Source organism: Desmodus rotundus, chromosome 8 (assembly GCF_022682495.2).
Source record: "Desmodus rotundus isolate HL8 chromosome 8, HLdesRot8A.1, whole genome shotgun sequence".
Lineage (NCBI taxonomy): Eukaryota > Metazoa > Chordata > Mammalia > Chiroptera > Phyllostomidae > Desmodus > Desmodus rotundus.
The window spans coordinates 10,914,235-10,939,226 of record NC_071394.1 but is presented as its reverse complement, the minus strand read 5'-3'; the positions used below and the strand labels follow the sequence as shown (position 1 = coordinate 10,939,226).

The 24,992-nt window shown below is 45.5% G+C and overlaps 1 protein-coding gene across 3 annotated transcripts in view; it reads left to right on the top strand.

The window, feature by feature from the left end:
* The window catches only part of FER1L6 (fer-1 like family member 6), a 126,624-nt gene that overhangs the window by 50,181 nt on the left and 51,451 nt on the right, over positions 1-24,992 (top strand). For 2 of the 3 annotated variants that reach the window (XM_045181681.2, XM_045181682.2), the window contains exons 12-20: positions 3,268-3,376; positions 4,331-4,508; positions 9,005-9,125; positions 9,709-9,809; positions 13,091-13,181; positions 16,430-16,549; positions 17,993-18,145; positions 22,192-22,369; positions 24,685-24,809. In XM_045181681.2, coding sequence (XP_045037616.2) covers positions 3,268-3,376; positions 4,331-4,508; positions 9,005-9,125; positions 9,709-9,809; positions 13,091-13,181; positions 16,430-16,549; positions 17,993-18,145; positions 22,192-22,369; positions 24,685-24,809 — 1,176 coding nt within the window. The remainder of the gene's footprint in view (positions 1-3,267; positions 3,377-4,330; positions 4,509-9,004; positions 9,126-9,708; positions 9,810-13,090; positions 13,182-16,429; positions 16,550-17,992; positions 18,146-22,191; positions 22,370-24,684; positions 24,810-24,992) is intronic. The other variant, XM_045181683.2, reaches the window with a different exon arrangement.

Sequence of the window (24,992 nt, the reverse complement as noted above, 5' to 3'; positions counted from 1 at the left end):
CCCCAAGCTACTTTGCTGAGGTCATCTGAAAAAGTAAATTCTAGCAGAAAGCAAGAGTGGCTGGGAATTCATGTAGAGTAGGGTGTACGTTTTTCTTCAAGGCCAGGGTGGGCCATGTCCACTACTGTGTGGAAGGTAATGGGGAGGGGGAAGTTCAGGCATCATTCAAACCCTTCTTTCTCCTCCCTCCTCTCCTCATCTTGGATTCATGTTTGTGGTCAGTGTTTTTGCAAATTACCACAATATTTAGCAGTTTATAACAACACACATTTATTTCCTTTGTAGTGAGGAATTTGGGAATAACTTAGCTTGGTAGTTCTGGATCAGAATCTCTATGAGGTTTCGAACAAAGTGTTGGTAGGGCCCTGGCTATTGTGGCTCAGTGGGTTGAGTGCTGGCCCGTGAACCAAAAGGTCACCGGTTCGATTCCCAGTCAGGGCACACGCCTGAGTTGCAGGCCAGTTCCCCATAGGGGGAGTGTAAGAGGCAGCCAATTGATGTTTCTCTTGTACATTGATCTTTCTCTCTCCCTTCCCTTCTCTCTAAAACTAAGTAAATGAAATCTTTAAAAAATATATTGGTAGGGGCTGCAGTTAGTAGGGGCTGCAGTCATTGGAAGGCTTGGCTGGAGCTGCTCGACTTCCGAGATGGCGCTCTGACATTGCCCAAAGTCCACCCGCTGGGAAGCAGCAGAGTTGGGATTGAAAGAGGGTTTGTCTGGCTATGGAGCCTGCTCTTGCACTTCCCAGCCACAGAGCCTACATTCCCTCCAGGTCTCTGGGTAATTTTTACCCTCCTCCCAGAGAGTAAACCTGGCCGTGGGCAGGTGAGATAAGTGTCCGGTTTACAGCCAGTGGATACAGTGGCAGCAGGTGGGAGGGGTGTGTGCTCTGTGACTAAGGGCCCCCACTGGGCCCCTACCCTGCCGGTGTTTTCTGATCAACAGAGATGTTTCCTGATGTCGAGAACACAGGAGGCTCCTGTGGGAAGGAAGGGGTGACCTTCACCTAACGTGTGGAAACCCTCTGGCTCTCTGAGCGTCAGGGTTTGTGGCTCTTGATTGAATGGGGCTCTTAACCTCTGAGTCCACAGTTGCTTTAATCCTTAGAGGACTCTTACTGCTTTTTCCATGGAATATAATAAATCCAGCCACAAAGCCAGGACGGACAGACTGTAGGCTTCCAGCTCATTCAGCCTCTCTGCTCGGATTGTGATGCTATGTTGCCACGTCCCAGCCTGTTCCATGTTAATAGGAGTCATTTGTAAATAATTGTGTATTGTCTTGGGGTGGCTCCTGTCTTGTGACCTGTGTGACATGTTGGCATGGGCAGAGCCATTTTAAAATGGGGTCAGGGGAACAGCTTCCTACGTCTTATCCTTCCCTGAACCTTAGGAAAGTTTGAACTGGGCAAAGTAACCTTTGGGCTGGGCCAGAGCAGCACCATCTCCCAAACGACTGTGTGGGAGCTGACAGGAGAGCAGACCTTTCTATCACAAGGACGGAAAATGGTAGACGTCCTTTAGGCTCGGTCACCAGCATGTGTAGCTAGACCGTAACTTAGGTTATTCACAGCAATAGAAATTCCTTCCTTCTGCGTATGTAATTATTTCCCCTCCCTTTGTCTTAAAAACCGTTGGTTTCCCCCTTATAATTGGAACACTATTTGGGTTTCTGCCTGAACGAGGCTTCCCAAAGCTGCAATTCTTTTGGATCTCAAATAAGCTCTTGTTGCCTCTCACTTTGGCTTTTTATTCTTAGGTTAACAGCTGCCACAGCCCAGTCTGTTGGAAAGAAGGCTGTCTTTAACCTGCTGTGTGATCTTGGCAAGCCCCAGGCTCTCTCTGAGCTCTAGTTTATTCAGGTGAAAGGTGGAGGTTGGAGCAGATGGACTCTAAGGCCCTTTTCAGTGTAAAAGCAATTTACATTGTTGTGCAGGGGGCCCTGCACCCCTCAGAGCAGCAACCACAGTACATATAGCCCACGTTGGACGCACTCGACTGGCCCGATACTTGTGCGAGTGCCTAACCCTCCACCCCTTTAATCTGGGCTTTTTGTCATTTCTGGGAGTAAAGTCTGACTTTGAGTCAAGCACCAACACATTGAGTTAACACATGTCGGAATTCAAAGAGGACTGGGTCTCTGGTCAGAATACTTGGGAAGGTTACAACCTCAAGCTTTAGTATCCTCAGTTTCCTTATCTGTGCAATGGGAGTGATCCAAATGTTGACCTCCCGAGGTTGTTAAGAGGAACACACATTACCCATGTGACCCTCTGTATAATCCATAAAACTATGCTCAAATGTAAGGGTTTAATCCTGTAACTCTGAGTATCTCATGTTTGGTTTTCTATTTTCTAAATACTTGCCCACCAGAAGGTGATTCCATGTCTCTTTTTCATAACAGCATTTTAGAAACATTCATATGCCAAGCTTATCCTTTAAAATTAAAAGGATGCCCATCAATAGACATTGGGTAAAGAAGATGTGGTCAAGTATACAACGGAATATTACTTGGTTATAAAAAGGAATGAAATGTTACTATTTGTGACAACATGGATGGGCCTAGAGGGTATCATGCTAAGTAGAATAAGTCAGACAGAGACAAAGACAAATACCATATAATTTCACTTTTATGTGGAATCCAAAGCACAAAACAAACAAACCAGCGAAACTGAAACACACTCATAGATACAGAGAACAAACTGATTGTTTCCAGAGAGGAAGGGGGCTGGAAGGCTGGGTGAAAAGAAGTGAAGGGATTAAGAAGTACACATTGGCAGTTACAAAACAGTCGTGGGATGTCAGCTGCAGCACAGGAAATATAGTCAGGAGTATTGTAATAACTGTGTACGGTGCCTGGGGGATACTAGACTGGTCGGGGGGATCTTTGTAAATTATATAAATGTCTAACCACTATGCTGTAATAATATTGAATGTCAACTGTAATTGAAACATTAAAAACATAAGTGTCAAAAAAGAGATTTTTTATTGTAAGGTAGGAGCTCCGAAGGTTGAGACTACATCGTGTTAGATAAATGGCTGAATTTTGAGTGTGTGATTTGCAGGTCCTGGCTCCTGCCTGTCTGAGTAGTGCGGAAATTATGTGCCATTTCAGGCTGACTCTGAGACGCAAATGCCTGTAGACTACTCTGCACCAGGTTGGCCTCAGCCTCCTGGTGGTCAACACACATGCACACACACGCACGCGCGCGCACACACACACACACACACCCAGGCCTGTCTCACACCCATTTTCTCTTTCTGTAGATTGTACCAGAAAAATATGAGGAATTTTTACTCTTTGGAGCATTTTTTGAAGCTACCATGATTGACCGGAAGATTGGAGATAAACCCATGAGCTTCGAAGTTTCCATTGGTAAGTGCAGGCCAGCACAGCGCCTGGCGCGCGGCCTGGGCTTTGCAACCGTTTCTCGAGTGAGTGAGTGAGGGCCTTACCTGCAAGTGGGAGCACTCGGAAAACAATGAATTGTTCCTGCCCACTCTTGTGTCACTGCATTAGGGATAGATTTCTTTTCATACTTTAGAAAATATATTAGAGCCCTGGCTGGTGTGGTGCAGTGGATTGAGTGCCAGCCTGCGAATCAAAGGGTCACTGGTTCGATTCCCAGTCAGGGCACATGGCTGGGTTGCAGGCCAGGTCCCTGGTAGGGGGTGCATGAGAGGCGACCACACACTGATGTTTTTCTCTCTCTCTTTCTCCCTCATTTTCCCTCTCTAAAAATAAATAAATAAAATATTTAAAAGACACACACACACAGAGTTTGGATTCAGACAGATTTGGGTGAGGATCACTTAATTCCTCTGGGTCTCAGTTTCTTCATCTGTAAAATAGGAATGATGATAACTTCTCATAGAGCTGTTGCAAGGGTTCGGTGAGTCAGTGCAGGCAAAGGGCATGTGTATAGTAGAAGCTGTTATTATAACTCCAGCAATCTTCCTGGGCTGATGCACCTCTGGGAAAACCATTGCAGGAAAGAGCATTCCGTCAGAGAAGGTCTTGATTCACATTTGAGAAGCTCTGCTTCAAAGAAAGAAAGGGAGATGGAACCCGATTAATTTGTAACTGAAGTTTTTTTGTTTGGGTTTTGTTTTTTTTTTTAAACAAATGAGAACATAGCATGGATATAGATGATGGCTCATTGTCATTGTCGATCTTATTTTTTGGTCTGGCCAAGTGCTTCCCATCTGCACGCTGAGATCTAATTTCCATGCGCTGGGATGACGTGAACTTGGATCTCTTATGTCGAGCAGCCTGATTCTGCTTGTTGACTAACACCTGGCCCCTCTCCCCTCGCTACTGCCTCTGCAGGTAATTTTGGGAACTTGATCGATGGAGGGTCCCATCATGGGAGTAAGAAGAAGTCAGCGGAATCGGCTGAAGAAGACACCCTTCCGCTGCTGCACGAAGGAGAAAGAGCCCGTGAGGCGGTCATCCCTATGGTCTCCACCACTCGCCCAGAGAAGCCACTTGTGACAGAAGGGAACAGGTAGGAGACACAGCAGAAGCAACAGTTTCTGATGGTGGGAGTCTCACCAGTTTCTGGCAGTGTTAGTTTCAGTTCTTCCCCAAACCAGAAACATTACTAGTTTTTATTTCGGTTATGGGAGTAAGCATAAATCTGGGCAACATGGTAAGTACCACTTTACCGAGTCCTTAGTTACCTGTCAACAACTCTCCAAACGACACATCTGTAATTCAGGCCAGGGCAGAGCAATGACGATGATTAGTATGGTCAGGCCTGAAGCTCCCTTTACTCGATAACTATGATGCATAATAGGGTGGGAAGGTCAGAATTTAATATTTGAATCCAAATCCTGTTAACAGTTATTATAATCATCTGAGTTCTATGCTATTATGTAAACTCAATTTACTGGCATTATTAAGTACATCATTTCCTATTTTATTTTGCCACAGTCCAACTGAAGAACTCAAAAAAAAAAAAAAAAAAAAGCAATTGCTAGCTGCCAGGAAAAACTATTTCAGAAAACAGCAGGAGCACCTATGTGTATCCTCACTGACCTTGAACCCATGTAAAATTTCAACATGCTAAGAGAAATAAAATGACAGAATTCTGTTTTAAGATGGGGATTCAAACACCAACCAAGTGACTCACGAGGAGGGAAGGCCACACACAGTGAGGTCCTCTGTGTCTGAGCCTCGTGCTATGAATAAAAACGTCGCTGTCTGCACGGATTCTCATAAGAGAACATTGCGCTTCTCACTGACGTGCCAGGCGATTGGACCCACCTCGCTCGTGTTCTTCACCCTCTGCTCTACTCCATCTAGACTCTCGCTCTGGGCACGGCCCCATGGCTTACTGACCACTGTTAGGAAGCCACGGGCTCACAATCCCTTTCCCCAGACGGCCTTCTTTCCTGAGCCGCTGATCCAGACCCCCATGGGACACTGGGGGTCCCACGCATCATTCCCAGGCTCTCTGTCGGCACAGACAACGTTGCTTCTCTCCCCATCTTTCCCAGCTCATAGACTGACCCTGCCGTCCTCCGAGTCCTTCGAGCTGCAAAGTTGTCAGTTGTTTTCCTTTTCCTTCCTGCCCACATCCAATCGGAGACAAAGCCTGGCTGATTCTAGATCTTAAGTATTGCTCATATCCGTTGCTATTTCTTTCATCCTGGCAGTCGGCATCTTCGTCTGGATTATTTTTAAAACCTTTTGCCTGCCTTGGATGTTCTTCAAGAAATTAACCAACCGTCTATCTGAACCAGTGGCTCCCCTAACTGACACCATCCTTTGGCTGCTGGTGGCTTCAGGATTGATTTCCGAGGCCGTGACTTGGGTTTTCAATCCCCATCTACTTTTCTACCTTCATCTCCAGCCACCCCTCCCCAAACTCCATCTTTCCTCCAGTTGCACAGTGGCCCTGGCCGTTCCCCAAACTGCTGCTTCTGGTCCTTTTAAACCTGCCCTTCCCTTTGCCAGGCAGCAGATCCCCTCCTCAGAACTGCTGGCTCCCAGTAACCTTCAAGAGGAAGATCAAGTTCCCTTTCCCGAATCTCAATCTCGTGTCTGTTGTGGACTTTATATTGACCTCCACCAGGCGCCAATGACGCTGCAAGAAGACGTGTTCACTGTCTGTCTCCCTGTGAGACTGGGAGCACGCTGAGGGCAGGGCCTGCGTGATTCCTGTGTATCTGTGCATCTCTGCGCATGTGCACACTTCTGACACAAAGTAGCTCATAACTGTCTCCGAATGAGGCGAGGCGTTGCTATACTGGGTTGGGCACAGGGTACTCTGGAAGCAGAGAGGGGCGAGTGGGTGACTAACTCTGCCTTGGGAGGAGGTGACGAGTTGGGAAAGGTCACAGAAAAGGTGATGTCCTAAAGGAAGAGAAGGAGCTGAAGGGATAGAGAGAGAGTGTTTGGGACAAAGCAGGAAGGAGTAAGTAAAAATAATCTTAGCTGTTGTCCTCTTGTTTTTGAGCATACCCCACGTTTCCTAAGTCCTGACCCTCTCATGGACCACTTCCCCCTCCCAGTGACCACCTCACCCCTTTCCATGGGCCATCTTCTTTGGGGCCTTTCTGGCTCCCATGCAGCCATACTTGGCTGTCTATCCTCATTTACACACCGCAAAGAACCCCAAATTTCCCAGTCCCTTAACAGCTTCTCTGTCCATTTTTAAAACTGAGAGCTTCAATGGTGGGTCCTGTAATAGGATCTGCAGCCCTCCTCTGAGACTCCTCGAAAGTACTCTGCATCCTTTCACTGGGGCCAGGCAGTGAGAACCTCCCCCGCCTGTGGGACCAGCCTATTGTTGACCATTGGTGACAGTGTCAGGGTGCATAGTGTGGGAAGGGCTAGGGAGGACAGGAGATGTCTCCAGGCACCCGTGAGTGCACCTCATATTAGTGCTGGCCAGCTGGCTCGAGGAGACCAAAATAAGTCACGTTGGTATTTTGGGGGCTTTCTGTGTATTTCTCAGTCACTGCATTGAGGTTCTGTCCACATAATGGCAAGCCAGGGTAGCAGCAGCTGAATTGAAGAGGCCTATGTCTATAACAGACCTCTGCATATGTGCACACACACAAACATGCATGCACATGCATGTAGTATTTTTATACTCTACATACACATATACACAATTTATATGTTGCCTCCATTAAAATACCACCTTGTAAGGGGTGGTTTAATGTGGCACTTAAAATACCACTGTGCGTTTGTTCGGGGCTTCCCAGTGTTGCAGAGAACATGCATCCACATATAATTTACGTGTTGGGCTGCAGCTCAGGAATGAGACTGGAGCACAAGACACCTAATGATGGGTGATCATTTGATTCTCAGGATTCCAGGCCTACCCTTGCCCAAAGTCACAAGGTTGGTCGTGTGTCAGGGCAGCTGTTCAAACTGGCAGTCCTCTCTTTCCACCGGCAACGTGGTGCCCTCCCATCTGCTGCCCTCCATCTGCACTGTAATTTGCCTGAGAACCCACAGCATCCTGGTCCATCAGACGCAGTGAGACCGGGAGGACCCTGGGAGCCAAAGAGACAAAGGCCTTGAACATCATTAGCACAAAATAATCCAAACCAAAGAAAACTTGAAACAAAGCACAACGTGAGAGGGGATTTATTCCATCACAGGGTTCTCAGTGAAGTAATTTTAAAAAGAGATAAAACCATTTTTGAGTCTAACCTCTTTTATTTTATTTTTTGTTTTCTTGCTGTAATAACAACCTCAGTTTCTGCCAAGAATTTATTTGGCTTCTTTCCTGAATGGACACCTGCTGGTTTATTTTCTGCAGAACAGATCACAGGGCGTGATCTCCAAAAGAAATTTGGGTTGGAGAGCTAAAAAAACAATCATGCATTCTTTCAGGCTAAAGTTCTCTTTAGCTTTTTGGAATGTAAATGCAACAACTTCTCCTCCTCTTCCTTCTTTTCCTCCTCCGCCTCCTCCTTTGTTTCTCTCACTCTCCCTCCCTCTCTCTCTCTTCCCACCCCCATAAACATGTGACTGCAAACACTGTCTATATTTATCAGGGCCACCTGTCTGTCCCACCACACCCATTCCTAGAAATTTGCTTTGGCCTTCCTTCCACATTTTTTCACACAGACCTGGGTGTTTGTGGGAAAATTACAGGGGGTTGGGGGGAAACCTAGTTAAAAATGTAGCTGTCATGAGGCAGGGAACTTTACCTTTTTTGCTACAACCTCTCCTACCCCAACTGCCTTCATTCTCATTCTTCTCCTCCCTGGGAAGTAAAATTTACAAATTTGTTCCCTCTTTCCTGTCTTCAGTCTCCTCCTGTTAACTCCTGTCTTTTTCTCATCCACATTTACGCATACCCAACTGTCACCCTCAAAATCCTCTTTAGCTCTTCATTTCCCCTTCTAGCTATGTTGACATCTCTCTTCTCCCTTCTTAGCCAAGTGAGTCACCTATATTATTAGCACTAATGCCTTGTAATGATACATATTGGATGGAGGGATGGATGGACAGACGGACGAATGGGTGGGTGGGTGGATGGATGAATGGATGGGTGAAAGGGTGGCAGGCAAGCCACGGAATACTGAAGTTTGGGGCACATGCCTTAATCCTCATTAATACTATTATTACCCTCCTGCATTTCTCTAGAAATTTCAGCTTACAGAATACATCTGTTATCTCAAGTGATCCTCACCCATTGCCTAGTATATAGACATTAAAGGGAGATGTTAGTCCCCCGACCCCCACTTTCCTCTCAATTAACAACCTACTTCCTTGAAGAAGACTTGCCTGATAAATCCTGCCCTCTGGTGATGATTTCTAAGCTCTGCCCTGGGTCTGTTCACAGTAGCTGTTAGCACCTGTCCATTGTGGCCACATACCTGTTCCTTGGTTATTGTTCATGGGTCCCCAAGTAGAGGCCAAGGGTGGAATTAATAGTTTGATAGCTTTGTCCACCCCACATAGAGCATACAAAACATGAACGGGTAGCTAGAATTGCCTGAAAAATGCTGATTGCCAACTAACGTGTTTGCACAGGAATTACAACTACTTGCCATTTGAGGCCAAGAAGCCCTGTGTCTACTTCACCAGTTCCTGGGGAGACCAGACGTTTAGGCTGCACTGGTCCAACATGCTGGAGAAAACGGCAGACTTGCTGGTAGGTGACTGCCAGGCGACGGGATTGAACATTAGGAAGCTGGAGGTAGAAAGGTTTTTTATCCACCCAGGAGAAGGTCTTGACCTCGGTTTAAGTACAAATACATTGAGGTTGTTGCATTTGGACGACACAGGCCTCTTCTACCACATGGACCAGGGGAATGAGAATACATTTTGCAAAATGCCTGGACTTTAAATCAGACTATCTGAATTCAGATCCCTGCTCTGCTTCTTACTGATGTAGGACCCAAGGTAGTCCGTGTTCCTAATCTCCACAGGGCAGGTGTTGACGGTCTTCTCACAACCCTGATAGAGCCTGGCTTCACCTAATATAAAATCTTGAGTCCCTAACGTGGTGGACAATTTTCTACAAGATCAGGCCCAAATCCAGTTAAGAAAAGAAAGGTTCAGAGTCAGCATGCAGTAACGTTTTCCAGTTCAGACATGAGAAAACAGAGGAAATCTTCATTTCTAAAACAAACAAAAAATAGCTAAATATCATCTCTGGGATGTTATCATCAGTATCTCCAGTACAATGTCTCATTCCCATCATTCCTCCCTCCACCTCTGTGGTTTGTTTTCAGGAAGAAAGTATAGAAGAGGTGAAAGCATTGGTCAAGGTTTCGGAGGAAGCGCCGGAGGAGAAAATGAAGACGGTGCTCTATGACTTCATCAGTCAGAGCAGGTACCAGCTGCGTGAGGGTGTTGCGCTTATATGGAGTCGGCTTTTAATTATCTTAGAGAATAGTCCCTTTCCCATGGATTCAGATGGGTTACATCCATCTTTATTTTGTTCAGGAACTTAGCTGGCACTGGAGGGATTATGGTTGCTTCCTGAAACTTTAACAGCTAAAACATAAAGCAAAGGGAAAAAGAAAAGAGAAGATCAAGACTTACTGCTGAGACTCTTTATGAAACAAGAAAAATGCCAGCAGTGCCCAGCATGGTTCTTTGCATTTGGTAGATGCTCAATAATTACACTGACAGTGAGGTGGATAAGTTATATGAAATACTATTTAATAGACTTTGTCATATAACACATTAATAAGAAGCAATTAATGACTCTTTTTTTTTTTTCCCAGGAGGTGCACAGTACAATCAAAGATGCAAAAATAGCTTATCAGTCACTAAATACCAAGTCACAAGTAACCCTCAAATTTAGTGACGTCACACAGTATTTATGCTCTCACAGGTTCTGTGGGCGCAGCTGGGTCCCTTGCTCCCAGCCTCTCACAGACAGCCGCTGAGGCCCTGACTGAGTTCTCTCAAGGCTCAAGTAGGAAGGATCCGCTGCCAGCAGCACTCACTTTGTTACATGCAGAATTCAGCTCTTCCCAGACTGTCGGGGAAAGGTCTTTGTTCCTTTGTAGTGGATGGTTAGGAACCAGCCTCAAGTCCTTGCCCAGAGGGCTTCTCCAACCTACCTCTCACAACGTGATTCAGTTGATGGAAGGCAAAGCCTAGTAGATAGGGGATAGCAAAATTCTGGTGTTCAGTTTTTATTTTATTTTATTTTATTTTTATTGTTGTTCAATTACAGTTGTTCCCATTTTCCCCTCATTGCTCTCCCCGGCCCTGCCTACCCCCTCCCACATTCAATCCCTGCCCCCCCCAACTGTTGGCTTTGTCCGTGGGTCCTTTATACATGTTCTTTGACTTGGCCTTTCCCCTTCTTTCTGCTGTTATGGTGTTCTGTTTTATAAGTTCTACTTTTCCTAATATCTCAACTACCCAAGCATTTTTACTTAACAAACAAACAAACAAACAAAAAGGAAAGCAAAGAAATAAATGTCATTTTTTTCACTTGAGTTTCTTTCTTGTTTTACATTGTAGAAGCAAGACATATGTCAGTGCTTCCCCTGCTGTGAGCTAAATGCCACCTGCGATTCCTTTTAAGCGTCTTTAAAAAGCTTCACGAGCTCTTATTTTTAGAAACTGTTTCTGGGCAAATTAATAGCTCAATAATTTTTCTATGTTGGGGGTTACTTGGGGCAATGATCATTCCTCTTTCAAGTTTATAATCAACTTAAAAATATTCACAGGGGTTAGACAGAGATGAAAATGTTAGTTTTATATTTGGTAAACCTGGGTTGAGAAGCAGCTTGGACCTGAGGTCATGGGGGGCTTCCTGGTCCCCCCAGCCCATTTGGGGTAGGGCAGCTGGCCTTTGGGGCTTTCCCCAGGAAGGGACAGACCATTTGTGGCATGGAGGTAAGGAGGCCGCCCCCAGCTGGCAGCAGGCTGGGTCTGAAAGGCCAGTCAACAGAAACATGTGCTGTGGTCATCTAGCCCGATTTTGATGAGGAAATAAGTTCTTTTCTCCCCTGTGAGGAAGGGGGAGAGACAAGTCAGACCTCCCCAGGCTGGTCCGTCTTGGGAGTGGAATGGACTGAAATTCCTTGTGCCTCTAGGAAAGGTGGACATGTGAAAACAAGACTCCGTCCTCAAAATATAATGCTTTTAATTCCTTTTAGAAATTAAGAGAAAATGTCACTTGACTAGAAACCCAAAGGGACTTTCTAATGAGGCCTCCGTTGGCCACAGGCTGAGCTCTGGTGCAGGACCCTCATTGGCGGGGTGGCATCTTGGACTTCCCCTTTTGTCTCTTTTATAATTGATTTTTTTCATCATGGAAGCACATCTTACATGCTCATCTTACAAAAAAAGAAAAATGCAGGAATGTAACCAGTGAAAGTTTTCTCCATTCTTTCTCCAACCTCACTCTCTAGAGTTTGAATTTTCTTTCCTCTTGATTTTTTCCTGAGCATTGGCAAACACACACACCCATAAAAACTGTGCAAAGTGTTTGCTCTATTTCCTCACGATAGATAGCACACACTTTGTTCAGCAGGTTGCCTTCTTGCTCAGCGACACATCACTGGCATCTTTCTAGAGCAAGCCGTAACAGTCATCCTCACTGTGGGGTCCGTCACGTGTGCCAGATTTTTGACTAGTCCCCGATACTGAAGTTCTTGCCATTTCTTTTCTCCTGTAAACAATGCCCCAGTAAACAGAGCTGTGTAAACATATACTTACAAAACTGTTCAGTTATTTTTGAAGGGTAGAATTCTAGTGAAAATTTGAATTAAATTATATAGACATTGAAGTGTTGACAGGTGCTGTAAAATCGCTTCTTAAACGTTCTAACAATGTATCTGCTTCAAGAACAGAGGAGAGTGACCACCTCCCACATCTTCGCCAGCCTTGGCTACCATCACACTTTTTTAACTTTTTTTTTATTATTGTTCAAGTACAGTTGTCTCCATTTCCCCCCATCACTCCCCCCACCCCAGCCATCCCCACTTCCCACCCTTGAGCCTACCCTTCTTTGGTTTTGTCCATGTGTCCTTTACAGATTTTTAATAGATGAAAATTGTATTGCATTTAAGGTATCTCTGATTAGGGCAATATCTCATTTCTCCAAGTTCTAAAGCCATTTATATCTCTTCAACTGCATTCATAAGCTTTACCATTTTCCTACTGAACACATTTTTAACTCCATTCCTCAAAATGACTATTCAGTTTTTTTTTACAGTTTTAAAAAAATGTGGAGACATATCCCAATATCTTAGACAGTATCGAGTCTAAGATATTTGCTTTACAGACACATTTCCAGGCACCTTTTGGTGTGTGTTAAATTTCTAAGATGAAGGGAAACCGCTTTATTTTGTGCTTGTGGATATGAACTTGAACAGCAATCGCAATAGATATGTACTGAAAGAACCTGGGAAGGCAGACGTCTGTTCCTCATTGGGGTCTAGGCATCATTTTTTCCCAGATAAGAAAAAATTCTCATTTTGTTGCTTAGAAAAGTTCATGCATCATTGCTTAATCTTAAATGAAAAATCTCGGTTCTGTGACTTCATCAACTTTGCCATTGTATTGCAGAAAGTATATTTACAAATCTCAGGAATTATATAAATGAATTTTCCCTAAGTAGGTTTCAAAATTGTTGTTCTCTTCTAGTGCCTTTATCTCTGAAGCAGAAAATAAGCCCAAGATGTTGAACCAAACTACTTTAGATAAGAAACGACTCACGCTCTGTTGGCAGGAGCTGGTATGTGAAAATCTATTTATACTTTGAAGAGAATTGAAACGTGCTTTAAAAATAACCCTCATGGACAAGGCATAGGTCAGAGGCTACCTGAGGATAAGGTTTTCAAGGGTATACATTTGCGTGACACAGATGCATAAGTGAGAAGGAAATGTGGCCTGGAAAGGACCTCGCATTTATTGAATGTTTACAAGAATGAGCTGGAAGCCCACCCGTCCTGTGTCCTATTCTGATGGATTTCCCCATGTTCATTTTCTTCATATTTGTATTTTGTCAAAGGCTGTAGACTCTTTCACTTGACCTTCTGGCTCATAAGCTGATAGAACAAAAACAACAACAAAGCAAATAACTGTGCTTCCTCTTCTTGGTTCCCTCCCATTAAGAACAAAGTTGTAAGCATTTCTTGAAGTGGTGCACATTTACAGTAAAATATGATTCAGCCATAAAAAAAGAATGAAATCTTGCCATCTGCAACAACATGGACCCAGAGGGTATTATGCTAAGTGAAATAAGTCACACAGAGAAAGACAAATGCCAGATGATTGCACTCACATGTGAAATCTAAGAAGCAAAATAAATAAATGAACAGGCAGAACAGAAACAGGCGCACAGATACAGAGAGTATTTCGACAGGGGGCAGGCGGGGAGGTGAATGAAAGAGGAGAAGGGATTAAGGAGTACCACTTGGTCAGAATAGTCACAGGGCTATAACATACAGCATAAGAAATGTAGTTAACAGTATTGTGATAACTATGCATGGTGCCAGGTGGGTACCGGACTTATCAGGGTAATCATAAGTTATATAAATGTCTAATCACAGGGTTGCACACCTGAAACTAATATAAAATTGTACATCAGCTGTAATTTAAAAATAAAAAGTATTTTTTAAAAAGTTGTAAGGACTTCTTGAGAACAGGGCTGTAGCTGGTACCCATCTCTGTCCTGGAGACTCTGCATGGCACGGGGTGCCTCGTGGGTGCTCAGTCCTGCTGAATGAAGGATGACTGAGAAATGCGGGACCAAGTCCGACCCTGGCTTACCTCACCTCCCTGCTTCAGTCCAGCAAGGCCCCAAGGGAAGGTTTGCAGGAGGTCATGGTAATTCTGCAGAGAAAAATTACTCAGTGGCTGACTCACCAGGAGTAGTTTAAAGATTTGAGCTGTACCCAGAGAGATTCAGTGATTTTTTTAAAAGGTCACAGCTAGTTGATCATAGTCTAGACACTCAAACTCAAGTCTCAAAACTCCTGGTCCAGCCTCCTTTCCAGAATAGTAAGTGGAGGTTTGTGCACGCATTTTCTGTGCCTCAGGGAGACCCGTCCAGCCGCGGAGGAGATCTGCGCCCCGGCCGGTTCTTCTCCGGCACCCTGACTGCCCTCCCTGTCAGGCAGCGTCATCCCTGCCTATCGCCCACAGAGCTCTGTTGTCTTCTCAGCTCCTGACAGTCCTCGGCCTGAGCAAGTTCTCGGTTTCACTGTCTCTGTCGTGGCCCAGCCCTACCCCCTCATCTCCAGACCTGTATTTCCAGCCTCCCAGTGGACGCGCCCCCTGCTTATCTCACAACACCTCAGACTCAAAAGTACATACGTCCTACCCAAGCCCCATCACCTTCCCACCTAACCTGGCTCCTCGTCCTGTATGGCACTGCCCGCTACACTTGTTGCTCCAGATAGGAGCCTAAGAATCCACTTCGAATCCTTTCCTCTCGCCCTGAACAGCCTGTTTGACCCCAGGCCCTCTTGATCCTGCCCCTTAAGGGCTCTGGAACTTACCCCACTTCCTCATCCCCAGAATCACTGCCAAAGTGAGCGCCTTTGTGTCTCCGTCGTGGACTGTTGCGATGGTCTTGATTTAATCTCTCTTCCTAGCCACAGTCACAACTGCTTTCTAAAACACAAACCTGACCAGTCACTGACACTTTAAAAAAAACAGGACAATGTCAATGTTTCTCAGAGGGACAGCGCTGTTCACTCTCTTGCTCTAACCTAGCATCCCAGCCTCATCTCCCATTACTCCCCTTCCACACATCTGAGCTCCCGCCATTCTGAACCCTCAATTATTAGGTGATGTCTTTTGTAATTGTTCCCTTTGTCCGATCCATCCTTTTTCTTCTTATCAATTTATTCACTGGTTGGTTCATTTAACAAACATTTATTTATCACCCACCATGTGCCAGGAGCCCCACTAGACACTGAGAATGCCTGGTAAGAACAAGGCAGAGGAGGTCCCTGTCCTAGTGAAGTTTACAATTTAGTGGGGAAGACAGAGATAAACCGGTAAGTAATAGATAAAGACGATGATTAGAGGTTATGATAGTGATGGAGATTTTTAAAGGGGCTATACTGCTGTGGTGACATTTAAGTTGAGGCAAGAGAGGAAACCAACCGTGCAGAGCCTCAGAAGAACATTTGGGGGAGAGAAAACCTGCAGCGCACTGGTCTGGAAGAACAAACCACGCTCGGCACGTTTCGGGGCTGCCCGGGGCACCCTGAGTGAAGCACTGTGGGAGAAAGCAGGGAGCGGGCAGGGCCAGCTCACACAGGGCCTTTGAAATCCCTGTTAAGTGTTTGGGGCTTTTCCCTAAGTACATAAATGTGGGCTGAGCAAATGAATCAAAGTAAATACTTTCGGATGTTTCAATCACTCATACTGAACTACTTGGCAGAATTTCTCAAATGATGCCGCCTTGGTCTGGAAGCATCCACCAGGCCTCTAGGAAGAGGTGGTGAGAAGTGTAACTAAGGACTTGGACTCTGGGCTCAGCTGGAGGTCAACACCAGCTCGCTTCTCAGAGCTGCATTACTCTATTGCCCCAGCTGTAGAAGGGAAATAAGAGTACCTACTCTGGTTGCTAAGGTGGCTGTGGTTGCCATGAGGATTAATAAAGCAGTTAGAACATTGCCCAGCCCAGAATAAGAGCTCAATACATTTTAGCTGCTATTAATATAGTTGTTGGTAGTATCAGAAAACCTATATTCAGGCCTTGTCTACCAGAGCTATGGGACAAACTTCTGACTTTTCTTGGCCTCAGCTTCTCATCTGTCTTAAGGAAAGTGAGATGATATTCACGGCCTCTACATTCCTATGAAATTTCTATTAAAGGGACAGCATGCTCAGTGGGGGGCCCTGAAACAGTCCCCATGAGCGGCTCGGTGCGGAGCTCATGTTCACCTTCAGGATTCTCCAGCAACAGGGCAGTGCCTGTTGTCCAGATTTCTAGAAAGATCTGCACTGATTCTTGTCTTGTTTTAGGAGGTGATGGCCAAGAGGGCCAAGGGGATCATTCAGCAGCAGAAGAAAAAGTTATCACTCGATGAAATGATCCACGAAGCCCAAAACTTTGTGGAAAAAATCCGCTTTCTTGTGGATGAGGTAATCAACTCTAACAGCAATCCTCATTTGGAAGATCGGACTGGATGTCTCCCGGTGGGGTTAGAATGTTTGATGAGGATGAGAGCTGGAGCAGGGTTGTCTCCTGAACCCTGCAGAGCTGATCAGGCACCATTAGTCTGGGGGTGAGAAAGGAGATTTTAAAATCAAGCCAACTAGCTACAGCTTTATTGATTTTTTTTTAAATGAAGCTTGAATACTCAGCAGAAATAAAAAGCATGTTCCTTAATGGACTCAAGAAAAGTCAAAATTAGCGCAGGATCCTTGATAAGTTTTCAACAGAGGATTTAAACTCATGGCCAGTAAAGGTTAAATCAGCTTCTCATTTTTAAGTTACTTGTAGCCAGTGTCTTCTGGAGATTTCTAGAATGATCTAAAAAGGCCCTTATATTTGCTTCGGTTAGACATGGGGTTTTGTGTGGGAAGGTTGCAGGAAGAGGTACAGGTTTACTGCTTCCGTTTTTCTCAAAAGTTTTATTTCTTGTAAATCAACCATTCTCTGCAGGCATAATAAACAGTGAGACAGGCAGTCATTTCAGCAGATGCAGGGATTTTAATAATCGCCCAGAAGGCTCAAAGCAGAATTCAGGGCTTCAGGTCTGTGACTGACCAGCCGTGTGGCCAGGAAAGTGTTTGCTCCCATGTCAGGGGAGAAGGGATACCCTAGGAGGATGCCAGTTACACCAGGTGTCAGGGATTTCAAAATGCAGAGCATCCGCTTCCAGCCCAGCAACGCTGCAGCCTAGTCTAGGACGTTGCACTCCCCTTTTGTTTCGGTAGCTATGTGGGTTCAGAAATGTGCATTTCAAACTCTCATATCGTAATAGGCCTCTTGGCAGGGATCTCTGCAATTCTTATGTTGACTAGCTCAATTCTAAAATCTCATTTTCTGTGCAATGTAGTCCAGTTTTTCCTGAATAACCACTTAAAATGGAGCTAAAATGCTTGCAATCCTATTTTAGGTATAAAGTCCATGTGGAATTGTTTTCCCTTCCAATAGAAAATGGAAAGACATTCATTGTGTAAATGTACCATAGTTTTTTGATCCACTATAATTTTTTTATTTGAATGTTCTGGAAATGTTACCTGGTTCTTAGGAGGTCCAATGCTTGAAGCTAAATTACTATTACAAGATTGTGGCGGGGGAAATCCATGGGAAGGTGTAGGAAATGTTTGTTCTGCAGATGGAGAAAAGCATGCCACTAAAGATGCCAACCCTTTGGTCCAATTTGCATATCGTTAAAGTACAGTGAGCAGTTTGGCAAATGTGGTTTACATAGACTGCTAATTCACGACCTAAAGCTTTCTCTTTTCAAAGAAGCTACATTTCTCTGCTTGATTGCAGAGATGTTTTAGGATCAGAGAACTCTGGCAGGCACCTATTAACCCCCAGCCGATCAGATCCATTCCCCTCCATCCCTACAGCCACAGCACACCATCCCCGACGTCTTCCTCTGGATGCTCAGCAACAACAAGAGGGTAGCATACGCCCGCATCGCCTCCAAAGACCTGCTCTACTCCCCCGTCAGGGAGCAGATGGGTAAATACTGTGGAACCATCAAAACTCATTTCCTCAAAGTAAGTCTGCACTGTTTTCGACTCAAAGATGGGAAATCTCTGGGGGTTTTTCCTGGTTTGCTCAGCATTCTTAGTGTGTGTTCCTATCTCTGACTCTTCCCCAAGACTTTCAACGGTCTGAGGAATACAATTTAATCCCTAACAGAATGCCAGGCTTAACCCTAATTAGCTGTGTGGCCTTGGGTAAGTTATTACACTTGGCATTTCTGTGTCTCCTGTCCTTCAGTGAAATGGAGGTGGTGTTGGGAATTAAGTGGGTGCATGCCACTTAGCACAGAGCGCGTCACCCAGAGTAATCACCCAATGACCACGGGCGTCCAGGCAAATGGGCACCCTGCATCTAGAGGACGTTCCTGGATTCTGTACCCAGTGAAGCGTCTGGGGCTCAGCGTGTTGCTTCTCGTCGTGTGTGTAAAACACCTTTAATGATTCTGCCCCTGTCATGATTGTAACTGAAAAAGGGCATTTTTACCCAAGTTACTCACCACAAACATCAGGATTTTTCTTCAGCGTGCTCCATCCAAGAAATTCTGAGGTCACAAAAAACATTTATCTGTCTTAAAAATAGCAAATCATTTTAGAAGGCCCTGTGCTAAAAATACTAGAAAATCAGTGGCATGTTGCTCGCCTCCTAAATATTTTGATGTATCCTGGCATTATTTAAAATTAGAACAGAGAACAAGTGTGAGTAAAGCCAGAGGCTACATCACTGACTTCTTTATCTGTAGTTGGCTTTCACCATCGGGATTGTTTCCGGTGATAGCTTTGTAAATTGTGTTGAGTTCAAAGGCAGGGATGTGAGGACGCGTCTCAATAAGGTGACTCAGCAGAACTGTCTTTAGTCCTGTTTTAATCATCACCCCATGCCTTTAACTCCCTTCCCGCCGACTCCCTGGAAGCTCTTCTCCTCACTGAACTGGTAAATATGAAAGAAAGGAAGAGCTGTGCCAGGGAGACAAAGTCTTCACACACCTGCCACTCACCCCTGTGTCTTAGCTGGGAGTCAGGAGGAGCAATCAGACAAAGGAGGTAAATCTAAAACCCGCAGGCCAGAGGTTTCTCAAAGTTGATTCCAGGGGACAACTGTCCTTCAAGTGGCTCCATAAACATGCCTTGTTCAGGCACCTCTGGGAGGTTGCGGTTGAGCCTGTCCCTCAGTGAAGGCTCCAAGAAGTCCTGCAGTCAGGAAGCATCTTCAGCTTTGACAACCCAGGTTGGCCGATCTGATTCGTCTAGGATAGCTATGTACGAATCTTAGGAAGCCACCGTTCTTAGGGGCCCGGTTTGGGGAATATTAATCTAGAGGAAATGAAGGTGTCTCATCTGGAGGCGCATGGCTAAGTAATGGTAAATCCATAATGGCAACCAGGGTTCGATGGTCCCTGGTTCCATGGTCTTTCTTTTTCTCTAATTTAAATATACCCACAATGCTACTAACAATGCTGGAACAGAAATCGTTGAGCTCAGCCAATGCACCATCTCCAAAACCCAGAGTTCTACCCATTCTGTCTCATACCCACAGTGCCCTTAGTGGCCGAAGGGCAGGAAAGGACATTCATTAACGACAGGAAACTCTTCCTATGCGCTTAGAGCCCAGCCAGAAGGTGATGCTCAGCCTTCCTTTCCTTTTCGCCTCTCTGCACCAGCTTACCTGACATTAGCTCCAGAGCCCCCTTCTCATCCTCATCCCCATCCCTCTCCTGTCTTCTGATCCACATCCCTGAGTCAGTCTCTTCTTCTCAGGCCTTCAGTTTTCCATCCAGCTCTCCCCTGGATGCGGCAGAAAGTGAAACCTCCACAAGACAGACAAATCTTTCTCTTACTAATACTAATGGAGCAACGTCAACATCTTTCTCTCCCTTTTCTGACTGGCCAGGATTTCTCTTTCTTTTAAGCCAGCTGGCTTTCACCAGCCCCCCAAAGGAGGTGGGCGGGGCATGGGAGAGGTGGACTTCAGCCTTCTGTCTCAGGCAATTTTTATACATGCGTGATCATAGTTTTTCAATGCACGTTTGCATCCTTTCATTTTTTTCTCATTTTTCACCCCTGCCTTACCTGGCTATTCTCAAAAAACGTTGCTGGGGTTAGTCAGGCTACAGCAGCTCAGTGGGGGAGGAGAGAGGGGAAGAGGGGAGGCAGGGGAAGACACACCCAGTCTAGAGATGCCTGTGAAGTTAAAAACACTGTTACTATTATAATTATTAGAAAAATAGATAATTCAACAAATATTTACTGAGCGCTTCTTGGGTGCCACGCCCCGTTTCAGGCATTGGGGACAACACTGTGAACCAACAAAATTCCCATAACTACAGATGGCAGAGGGGTTGCTTTTATTACAATGAAATAACCTTAGGCCCTCAATAAATATTTGTTTTATTAAACAAGTGCTCAATGCATCTTAGCTATTATTATTATTATTATTATTAAAATGATGAATTGGGAATTATTTGTCTTATACATTTTAGAATTATAAGTTGCAGGGTAGTTGTCTTTACCAATAACAAAATGACTGTTTTTGCTATTTGTAAGCTGGAAAAGGAACCCATCCCATTCCCTAAAGAATCGAGTCCAAACTCCTCCACATAACCAGCATGTTTCCTCAGCCTCGTCTGGGTCATTGTCCATCCCAGCTCTTTCTTTTCTGAAATCTCTTAGCAAAACCATCCCTGGCACAGAGTAAGCACTCACTGAACATCAGCCAGTATTACACTGTGAGTTCCTGACCCGTATCTTTGTTTCGCACTTCCCTCTTCCTGGGGTGCCTTCCCCACTGGTCCAGCTCCATAATACTGATTCAAGCCCAGTGAAATATATGAGTCTTAAAGAAAAGATGGAAGCATCTACTGCTACTTTTCTGCTCCTGTAGCATTTGCTGCCTGACACTTGACTTTGCATTTGAGTAAGTGAATGCAAGCTGGCCTTCTTGTCTAGATGCGAGCTCTTGGAGGGAGGCCAGGGCTGTGTCTTGGTCTTTGTGATGCCCTCCTGACCCCACTCCCTTGGCAGTTCCTAGGGGCACTTGCAGTATTTGCTGAATTGATTTGCTCAAAATCCACGTAAGGCGTGCACAGAGCAAGACAAGAAAGTGAACAACTGTGCTCAAGTTTGGATTCAGGGGCTCTCCGTGGGTGCCTGGGAAAGCTCAGAGCAAGTTGTAGCCTCTTGTCGTAGGATTTTGTGATTCTCTACGGAAAAGCAGTGATGTAAAAGAAAGAGGACAGTACTGATTGGAAATCCTTAAAAACACTAAGAAAAGGCACTTAGAAGGGTCAATTAAATCTGCAGAGGTTGCCGTCCTCAGAGTGAAGGCCTTGCCAGCAACCCTGAATGCAGTCAGACCTGGGCCTGGGGCTCCTTAGAGGGGACGAGGAGTCTCCTAATCCTGGGGATGCGGAAGGGAATTAGAAACCCCACTGCATGAGGAAGGGGTGAAGGAATGAGAAGTTTTAGTCTGGAAGAAAGAACACGGAAGGGCAGGTAGGTTCCTTCAAGTACATGAAGGTCTGACCTATGAAAAAACCATTTGAGTTCTTCTGAGTGAAGCAAAGAGGTAGAATTGTGGCTGGAGCTCCAGGCACTTGGAAGGTATGGGAAGACAGATTCCAGCTCAGTGTGGAAAGAAAGAGGCAGGTGGTAGGGGTTCAAAGTCCAGGGTCAAGGTCTGAAGTCATCTCTCTTAAGTTTGAGTCCTGACTCTGTCACTTAAAAGCTGAGTGTTCTTTGGGAACTTACCTAACCTCTCTGAGCAATTGGGGCAATAACCATACCTACCGGTTAGATTTACATGACCCAAGGCTCAGAAGTGCTTAACACAATGCCTGTTTAAGCTTCAGGCCCCACTACACCTGAATCTGCCTCCGGAACTGTACATTGTGGCAACTGGGGTCATTGGTCTCATTTTGTTATAAGATGAGCTCCTAAGAACTGCTCTCTGAATAGCCCCTGGGTATGTCCCTAGGTACCCAGGAAGGACCTCATTTCCCAAAGAGCCAAGCCCATGCTTGGCTCTTACTTATGAGGTGGGCTTCCTTGCAACCTTTCCGCAGCTTCCTGGAAAACGGCCTGCTGGCTGGTCCGTGCAAGCGAAAGTCGACGTGTACCTGTGGCTGGGCTCCACCAGACACTCTGGTGCCATTCTGGACAACTTGCCAGCAGGCTATGAAGCAGAAATGTCATCCACAGTGGCCAGCTCCAGTCATCCTCCAGCCTGCCTGATCTACCAAGGTACAAGGGCCACAGGCAAAGTGGGTCATTAGGTGTCTCTGGTGGGCTCCTGAGAAAACAGTGAGGAGGGCGACATGCATGTGTTGTTTGTGCCTCATTTTAATGTCAACTGATTTGCCTTCTTTTAACATAGTTTCTAAGTTTTCTTCCTCACCTTCCAATGTCTCATCTAAAACAGTAATGTGAAGTCATTAAACACATCTGAAACGAACACTGATATTTTTCTGTTAATGGAGAGAAAGTAGTTGGCGTTTCTTTGTAGGCAGACCATATAGGTCAATTTGAATTTTAAGCAAAAGGTGTGTTTTTATAAATGTCAGTGAGTTCCTGTGTTGATGGGACCTGTGGAACTGAAGCAGAGTTTTCTTTGTTCGCGGCACCGGGGGTTTGATCTATCAACAGCAGGCATTTGCGTTTCCCAGTGAGGACCCAGTGGAGACTGGCATCAGTGAGGCCTCTCATGTTTCTCTAGCTTGTTTCTTGGCTTGGTTGCTTTAAACTTTTATTTCTTTAAATCCTCACCCAATGATATGTTTATCAATTTGAGAGAGAGAGAAAGGGAGAGAGAGAAACATCGATGTGAGAGAGAAACATTGACCATTGTCTCCTATACACGCCCCACCTGGGGATAGGACCTGCAACCTTTGGTGTGCGGGGCGATGCTCCGACCCACTGAGCCACCCGCCGGGGCTTGGCGTGGCTGCTTTGGAAATTCAGATTGCTTTATGTAATCCTTTCTCCTTTGTAGATATTTTCTATGAATGCCATCATGCTTACCTTTCCATATAATTTTAAATTTTGTTATAAGTGTTAGTGCTTACAGTTGCATTTGGCTTCTGTTTCCAAATTGCTTCAATTTGCAGGATCTCTTGCTGCTGAGTTCAGATAGTGTAGGAGCAGTTTTACCTTCACTTTGCCTGAAGCTGAGTTTTAAATTGAGCTGATGTTGGAAACCTGGGAGACCTGTGTACACACCCAGGCTTCCTGTGTCACACAAGGCTCCTCTGATGTTGGATGACCTTGACTGCCAGTGGAATCTAAGGGCCCAGCAGTTACAGAAGACAAGCTTCTGGAGATAGCCCCTACCATATGCCAAGCATGCTGCCCTACACTTTATACATAAGATCTAATTTATTTCTCACATGGACCCTGGGTGTTTTCTTCATTTTACAGATGGACACAGGATGTATCAGAGATGCTTAGAAATTCCTCAAGACCACACAGTTAGTAACTGATAGGGCAAACAATCTCCAAACCTTGCTTTATTTCCACTGTCCCACTGTTTTCCATCCTGTCTTTAGAGTTTTATTTTGGGGTGAAAAACACCCACATCAGGTTATTTCTATAGACACTACCCCTAGAGACCCAAGTAGCCAGACATATTTCTGTCCCAGCCGCTAACAATGCAGAGGAGAGAAGAGTTTTCCAAAAGTGTTCTGATCCTCTGCAGCATGTTTTCATGGGGTGATCTGAGAGAATTCCTCTGCTGCGAGCTTTTCCACTCTTACCTGGGCTTCCCCCACTGAACCCCTGTCTGCTGCCACCTGCAGCCCTCTCTCTGCCTCCCATCCCATCAAACAGGTGTGCTCGCTCCTGCCTGTAGGCTCCCGAGTCCTGTGAGTCTCTCTCAGACATTCAGCCCTGGCTTCCCGTTACTGTGATTGTGGAGTTTGTGTTATCTACTGCTCTCTCCCTGGAGCTCCCCAAGGGCAGGAGCTGCCTTAACTACTCAGAACCCTTAGAGACCAGAACTGTACCTGGCACACAGTAGGTGCTCAAAATGACCTTGGCTGGCTGAATGGAAGAAGGGATGAATGGACGACTCAGGACTTTAGTGAGTTTATTGAAACAAATCCATTTGTGGAGAAGCCCCTATCTTATACACACACACACACAGCAGTGGAAACAGAAGAATTACTAGGAATTAAAGTGTGGTATTTTTGGAAGAGAAGCCGATTTTGGAATCTGACAAAAATGAAATCCAGACTCTGGCATTTTTTAGCTTTGTGTACTTGTAAAAGTATTTTAGCCTTTTGGTGAGCCTTTCCCCTCATCTACAAAATGGAGACCATTGTATTTACTTCACAGGGTTGTTATGGAGATTGAACCCCACCGCGAAAGCACCAAGGCTCCAAAGTGCCCATCAATGTGGCCTCTTCGCTGCGTCCATTTCGGCCTCCGGAGCCGGTGGTGCTGCAGTCTTCTTTGCCCGTCTCAGGATAAACCCACAGACTCACTGCATCCACAGACACCCACAAGCACTTACTGTTCCTAAAAGCCTGCTAACGCCTGCACTTTCCCCTGTCTGTCCACAGACCGGCATATCTTTCAGCTGAGAGCGCACATGTACCAAGCCCGGGGCCTTATCGCAGCTGACAGCAATGGACTCTCTGACCCATTTGCCAAGGTCACGTTCCTTTCCCACTGCCAGACCACAAAGGTAACCAGGAAAGCCCACCTGCTTTCTTCCTGCATCCCACAGCTGATCCACAGCAGACCCCAGGAAAGAAAAAGCATCGGCCCATTGCAAATTCCCGTGTCTCTGGGCATGTAGGTGTTTCAGACTCAAAAGCTCATGTGCAAGGAAGGATGGACATGGGGTCTGTTGTTCCCAAGTGATCCG